We start from the raw sequence: 7,500 nt of genomic DNA on the forward strand, positions 1-7,500 counted from the left end.
CGCACACACACACGCGCGACACACACACACACACACACACACACACACACACACACACACACACACACACACACACACACACACACACACACGTCCTTCTGCATGTTGGCTCCTGAGGACAGACATTCTTAAACATGCAGAAATGTGTTGTTTATACAGTACACAACACAATATATACCACATGTATCTACTGTATGTGTATATTTGTATGTGTATGTGTGTGTGTGTGTGTGTGTGTGTGTGTGTTGTGTGTGTGTGTGTGTTTGTGTATATATATATATATTTACATATATTTGTATATATGTGTCTATTTCAGCATGACCATGTGTTTTACATATTTATATATATATGTATATATACATAAATATGCATGTATATATATATACAGATATATGTATATATATCTATATATATATACAGATATATGTATATACTGTATGTATATATGTATATATATGTATATATATATATAAAAATAAGTAAAACACGTGGTCATGCTGAAATAGACACATATATACATATATTTGTATATATGTGTCTATTTCAGCATGACCATGTGTTTTACATATTTATATATATATGTATATATACATATATATGCATGTATATATATATACAGATATATGTATATATATCTATATATATATACAGATATATGTATATACTGTATGTATATATGTATATATATGTATATATATATATAAAAATAAGTAAAACACGTGGTCATGCTGAAATAGACACACACATCACTCGCTGCCACTACAACTTTGACTTTTGAACATTTGCATCTTCCTGAACCAAGAGAGAGTTTGCTTTCCATCGATTAACCAAACTCCGAGCACATCCATCATGTTTACCACCGTCTCACCCTCTCTCTCTCTCTCTGTAGAACTTTCTCTCCGTTCATCTCTCCCTCCCTCTCAATCATCTTGGCTCTCTCTCTCCTTTTGTCTTGCCTTTTTTAGATGGTTTTTTTTTTTTTTTTTTTTTTTTTTTCCTGTTTCTTTTTTGGCCGCCGCACTCCGACTGTGTGCAATGTGTTGTTTACCATGATCGACAGGGACAGGGAGGGAGAGAGAGGGATGGATTCAATGCGGGAGAGAGAGAGAGAGAGAGAGAGGGAGAGAGAGAGAGGGAGAGAAAGAGAGGCGATGGGGAGGCTGAAAATAGTGAACCGTGGGGGGGGGTGGAAGTAGTCGATGGGTGGGGGTTGTGGTGGTGGGTGGGTACATGCCCTGCCCCAGGTTCTCGTCACATTAACACAAAACTGAGCCAGCGCGGGCTTCCAATGCAGCCCACCCACCCACACACACACACACACACACACACACACGCACGCAAACACAGGCAGCCTGCAACGGCTTAAAATACTTAGACACGGATATGTGAACACGCATGCAACTGAGGAAAAAAAAAAACACGTGCACAATTTGTCATAGTATCCAACAGACCCTGCCCCCCCCCCCCTCCTCCCTCCACCCCGCCCCTCCTCCTCCACCCCCCCCCACACCCCCCAGAGTTTCACAGTTTCCCAAACAAGTCGTTCCATTTCAATTAGTGCCATCTTCACCCACGCCCACTGCCCACTTAAAGACCCTCTCAAGTGGGTGGGCTTGGCTCTCTCTCCCTGCGCCGAGCCAGATCCCAACAGGACTGGCACGGTGCGCTCCTCCAAGTCATAATAAAATACAATTTAAATAAAAACAAAAAAACAAACCCCCCCCCCCCCCCCCAAAAAAAAAAAAACAAAAAAACAACAACAACCAGCTCCCACTTAACAATCAAAGTTGTCAGCGATGGATGGCGGAGCTGGGGTTGTGTTGGTGGTTTTGGCAGGGCTGGCAGGAAGCCGCGCCCCCCTCTCCTGGCTTGGGTGCTCTGCTTCCTCCTCGTCCTTTCATACGCCGGCGAAGACGACGCGGCTAAATCTACACAAGCGTACGTCCTGGCGCCTGCTCCCCGTCAGGCCGAGCGGCGTTCAAACGATGCTCTGGAACCTCCCTCCTAGTCCACGTGGGTCCCCGGGCCCGGGACCCCCTGTTGAGGTCCCCAAATTCAATTCCCTGACCAACTTCTTACTTATTCCCCGGTTGTTATTGTTTTGGGAGCCGGCAGCAGTGGTTTTCATTTGTGATCACAGTTCACATTTAGGTGGATTAAGCAGATTGAGGCTGAATGAGGAAACGGACGTTGCTGCTCAAAGCGCAGATATCACTTCATATCAGATAATTTCCTGTTTGTCGTGTGGTTTTATTTTTTACGACTCGTTTTTAAATCACTTCATTTCTCTAAACCACCTCGGAGGTTCCACTTTGCTCCCACTGCTCCATGCACCACAAAGTCGAAACGGACACGAAACGGACGCGAAGCCTGCGTCCGGTAGAGAGAAGATGGTGAAAAAAAACCTTGACTTGTTTTTTTACGACGGCCGTGTCGTCCCACGGTTCTGTTCTGTCGTCATGGTTACTTCATGAACGTCCTACGTCCCTTCATCGAGACCCTGGAGCTTTTGGCTTTTGATTCCTCTCTCTGCTCCGTGAGCGACGAGCGTGATCCGTGGTGGCTCGTTACGTTTCCATTTAAAATACCATGTGCAGAATGCAAGTGGTTATTATGTGATGTTCATGTTAAAATGTAAATGAAGTGTCATCATGGAACATTATAATGTAAAGCGTAACAGTGTAACACTTTACATTAACAAGTTCATGTTAAGATTTAAAGTGTTATAATGTGACATTAATGTTACAATTTATAGTAAATGTTTCAATGTAAATGAAGTTTTCTAATGCAACATTATTAATACAATATAAAGCTAATGTTATGATGTAACTTTATTGTTACAATATAAACTTTAATGCAACATTATTAATACAATATAAAGCTAATGTTATGATGTAACTTTATTGTTACAATATAAACTTAATGTTATAATGTAACATTATTGTTACAATGTAAAGTTTATGTTATAATGTAACATTATTTTTAAAATGTAAAGTTGATGTTATAATGTAACATTATTGTTATTGTAAAGTTAATGTAATAATGTAACATTATTGTTATAATGTTAAGTTAATGTACTAATGTAACGTTATTGTTAAAATGTAAAGTTAATGTAATAATGTAACATTATTGTTACAATGTAAAGTTAATGTAATAATGTAACATTATTGTTATAATGTTAAGTTAATGTACTAATGTAACGTTATTGTTAAAAGGTAAAGTTAATGTAATAATGTAACATGATTGTTACAATGTAAAGTTAATCTTACAATGTAACATTGTTTTTACAATGTAAAGTTAATGTAGTAATGTACATTTCTTGTTAAAATTTAAAGTTGATGCAATCATGTAACATGATTGTTACAATGTAAAGTTAATGTAATAATGTAACATGATTGTTACAATGTGAAGTTAATGTAAATGTAAAACGTGTCTTTCTTTCATCATTTGGGGATTTTCCTCCCTCTGCTCGTCTGAAACAGTAGTGACGCCCCAACCACCAAACAATTTTTCTGTCTCTCTCTCTCTCTGTCTGTCCCTCTCTTCATCTCTCTGTCATTGTGTGTCACCCTCTTCCTCCTCCATGTCTCACACCCCCCCCCTCTCTCTCTCTCCCCCGTCGGTCAATGAGAACTCTGCTATGTGTCTTTCCAGGTCTCAGGGTCCTCAGGCCAAGAGCAACATTGCTTACTCCCCCCTCCTTCCCTCTCTCTCTCTCTCTCTCTCTCTCTTTCTCTCTCGCCCTCCCTCGCTTTTGTTATGGCGAGCCCCAGGAGCAGCATAAATATCCACCCCGGTTCATGTTTGTCCAACTGACCAACCAGCGACGGCCCCTCTCCTAGAATACACAGGGTTGAAATAAGACTGTAATCTCCCTCCCTCCCTCCCTCCCTCCCTCCCCTCAGAATTCCTGAACATCATTCTTTTTTTTTTTTAAGAACAGAGTTAGATGGGAAAATATTTTGGTAGCAGTTTCTGGTGTCTTGCTTTTTGGGGACGCTCACACACACACACGCGCCCGCGCACACGCGCACGCACACGCGCACGCGCGCGCACACACACACACACACACACAGACACACACACACACACACACACACACACACACACGCGCACACATACACTGCAGTAGAGGTTGTTAATGGACTGAGGTCTCAGTCAGAAATGGGGGGTCGCGCCCTCAGAATATTCCCAAGGATTCTCCAAGATAAACAGTGTCGCTGTCACAGGGTTCAACGCGTCCAGACCAGTTTATTCACTTTTTATTCATATTTATATTGTATTTAATATCACTGGCTCGTCAAGAGGCATTTATATTGATCAGACGTTCGCTTTCAAGGAAGGAAAACAGAAGGAGGTTTGGTCCTAGGTCTCTTATCACTGTCCATTCCCTCCATCTTAGCTCTCCTCCCTTGCCATTGACTCTCCTCTTTTCTCCTCTCCTCCTCCCCCCATTCCTCTGCCCCCCTCCCCCCCGCTCTCCTCCCCCCTCTTCCTCGTCTCTTGTCCCTCCGTCCCTTCCCCATGTCTTTTTCCATTTCCTCTTCTCTTCTATCCTCTCCCCCTCTTCTCTCCTCTCTCCTCTCCTGCTCCTCTGTCCTCATTCCATTCCTCCATCCATCCCCCGCCTTTTTGCTCTTTCCTCTCCTCTTTCCTCTCTCCTCCCCCGCTCCCCTCCGTCTCTTATCTCTCCGTCCACCCCCCCTTATCTCCTCTCCTCTTTCCTCTTCCGTCCTCTGTCCTCCTTCTCTCCCTTTCCCCCTTCTCAACTCCCATCTTCCCTCCATTCCTCTCCCCTCCTCTGTCCTTCTCTCCCATCCCCTTAGGAACCTTAGTGGGGTTTTTTGTCCCTCAATCATCCTTTTGTTTCTTTTCTCCCTCATTTACTCGTCTGCGCTCCTCGCCCCTTCACTCATGCTACCCATCCACCCATCTATCCCTCTCTCCATCCATCTATCCATCCCCTCTTATCCATTTCCCCGCTGACCTTTCCCTCGCTTTCTCTCCGACAGCAATTAAAGCGTTGGCCTATCTGCACCTGGTCACCACTAAGCCCTGCTCCTCTTTTGTACACTGTTCTCCTTCCCTCCCTCCGTCGCTCCGCCCGTGCCTCACTTCACTTCACCTCCGTCATATCGCCGGCCTTGTCGCTCCATCTCCCGATTTGAACCTTCAGAAAAAAAAACGCCGTTGACGGAGTGTGGGAGAAGGAGAAAAGGGAAAGAGAGGACCGAAAATGAGGGCGAGAGAGAGAGAGAATCAAAGGACAAAGAGAGGAAGGACGAAGAGAATGGGATATCGCCGAGGGAGGAGACTGAAGGCTCTCCAACAAAGGGGGAGAACAGAGATGAGAGAAATCTAACACAGAGAGGAATAAAGAATGAAAGAAGGACGGAGAGAGGGGAAAAAAAAGGAGGGAGAGAGAGCGGCTCTTAATTACGGCGCAGGACGCCTTTATCAGGAGGACCTCACCTCGCTGCTCTTTGTCACGGGGTATTAGAGAGGACGACGCACAATCAGCCTTTTCATTACGACCGGCCCGGCACAAAGGGCGGCTTTAACAGCTGCAGAGAGAGAGGGGAGAGAGAGAGAGAGAGAGAGAGAGAGAGTAAGAGAGAGAGATAGAGGAAGAGGGGAGAGAGAGACAGAGAGTAAGAGAGAGACAGAGAGTAAGAGAGAGAGAGAGAAAGAGGGAAGAGCGAGAGAGAGAGAGAGAGTAAGAGAGAGAGATAGAGGGAGAGGGGAGAGAGAGACAGAGAGTAAGAGAGAGACAGAGAGTAAGAGAGAGAGAGAGAGAGAGGGAAGAGCGAGAGAGAGAGAGAGAGTAAGAGAGAGAGAGAGAGAGTAAGAGAGAGAAAGAGAGAGAGATAGAGGGAGAGGGGAGAGAGAGACAGAGAGTAAGAGAGAGAGAGAGAGAGAGAGGGGGGAGAGAGAAAGTAAGAGAGAGTAAGAGAGAGAGAGAGAGAGGGGAGAGAGAGAGAGTAAGAGAGAGTAAGAGAGAGAGAGAGAGAGAGACAGGAAGAGAGAGAGAGAGACAGAGTAAGAGAGAGGGAGAGGGGGGAGAGAGAGGTGGGGGAGAGGGGGGACAGTTAAGAAGACGCGAGAGGCAGAGGAGGGGAAATGAGAGGGTCTCACTTGGGGCTGCGCGATATATCGTTATGATACCGATATGGCAATATGGGACTGAGGGAGAGAGAGAGGGAGAGAGGGAGGGAGCGAGGGAGGGAGGGAGGGAGACTCTGCTGGCGTAGAGGAGGTGGAGGAAAGTATGACAGAGAGAGGGCGCGAGAGGCAGAGAGGAGGGGAAGTGAGAGGGCTTGACTGGGGGCCGGGCGCTACATCGGTATGATGTCGGTATCGCAATATTGAATTGAGGGGGAGAGCGGGGGGGCAGGGGTGGAGAAGAGTAGTCGTGGTGATGGAGGTGGAGGAAAGAGAAGAGAGAGAGGAGAGGAAATATCCTTTCTCCTGGCCCCTGTGTCCTTTGTTTTACTACACTCGTGAGGACCAGTCTCCAGAAGTGCACCAGGAACACGGTCCTCACTTAGCAACCAGGTGTATTTACTCAGACCTCACTTTGATACCAGCATGAGAATGTGTGTGTGTGTCTGTGTGTGTGTGTGTGTGTGTGTGTGTCTGCGTCTGTGTGTGTGTGTGTGTGTGTCTGCGTCTGTGTGTGTGTGTGTGTGTGTGTGTGTGTGTGTCTGTGTGTGTGTCTGTGTGTGTGTTTGTGTGTGTCTGTGTCTGTCTGTGTGTGTGTGTCTGTGTGTGTGTGTGTGTCTGTGTGTGTGTCTGTATGTGTCTGTGTGTGTGTGTGTCTGTGTGTGTGTCTGTGTGTGTGTCTGTGTGTGTCTGTGTGTGTGTGTGTGTGTGTGTGTGTGTGTGTCTGTGAGTGTCTGTGTGTGTGTGTCTGTGTGTGTGTGTGTGTGTGTGTGTGTGTGTGTGTGTGTGTCTGTGTGTGTGACAGTGTGAGTGACGCCACGTGTGCGACATGACCTTTACAAAAATCCGATTTGATTCTGAGTTGAAGTCAGCACGCCAGAAGCCACTGTGAAACAGACACACGGATACAGTATCCACTTACAGCCTGCTGACCTCTCTCTCTCCCTCTCTCCCTCTCCCTCTCTCTCTGCCTCTCTCTCTCAGGTGATCCGTACCCTCTCCAGCTCATCCCCACAACCATGGCCGCCGCTGCAGCTGCCACACCGGGGCTCGGACCCCTACAGCTCCAGGTAAGACGCACACACACACACACGCACGCACGCGCGCGCACACACACACACACACACACACACACACTCGTGTCATCGCAGCTCGCCTGCAGCTTTGCGACTGTGTCGTAAATCTGACGCCAAAACGAATTGAAAAAGCATGTAAGAGGAAAAGTGATGAAGACAGAAGGAGAGAGAGAGAGAGAGAGAGAGAGGAGGAGGAGGAGGAGGAGAGAGAGGAGGAGGAGGAGAGGGGGAGAGAGATGGGGGGAGAGAGAGAGAGGAGGAG

The 7,500-nt window shown here is 46.3% G+C and overlaps 1 protein-coding gene across 1 annotated transcript in view; it reads left to right on the forward strand.

The window, feature by feature from the left end:
* Nucleotides 1–7,500, forward strand: part of sox5 (SRY-box transcription factor 5) — a gene marked incomplete at its 3' end in the record, with an annotated part of 120,684 nt that overhangs the window by 77,077 nt on the left and 36,107 nt on the right. Inside the window, 1 exon segment of the mRNA XM_080022718.1 lies at nt 7,147–7,232. Coding sequence (XP_079878844.1) covers nt 7,147–7,232 — 86 coding nt within the window.

Source organism: Zeus faber (assembly GCF_960531495.2).
Source record: "Zeus faber genome assembly, chromosome: 21".
In the NCBI taxonomy this organism is placed as follows: domain Eukaryota; kingdom Metazoa; phylum Chordata; class Actinopteri; order Zeiformes; family Zeidae; genus Zeus; species Zeus faber.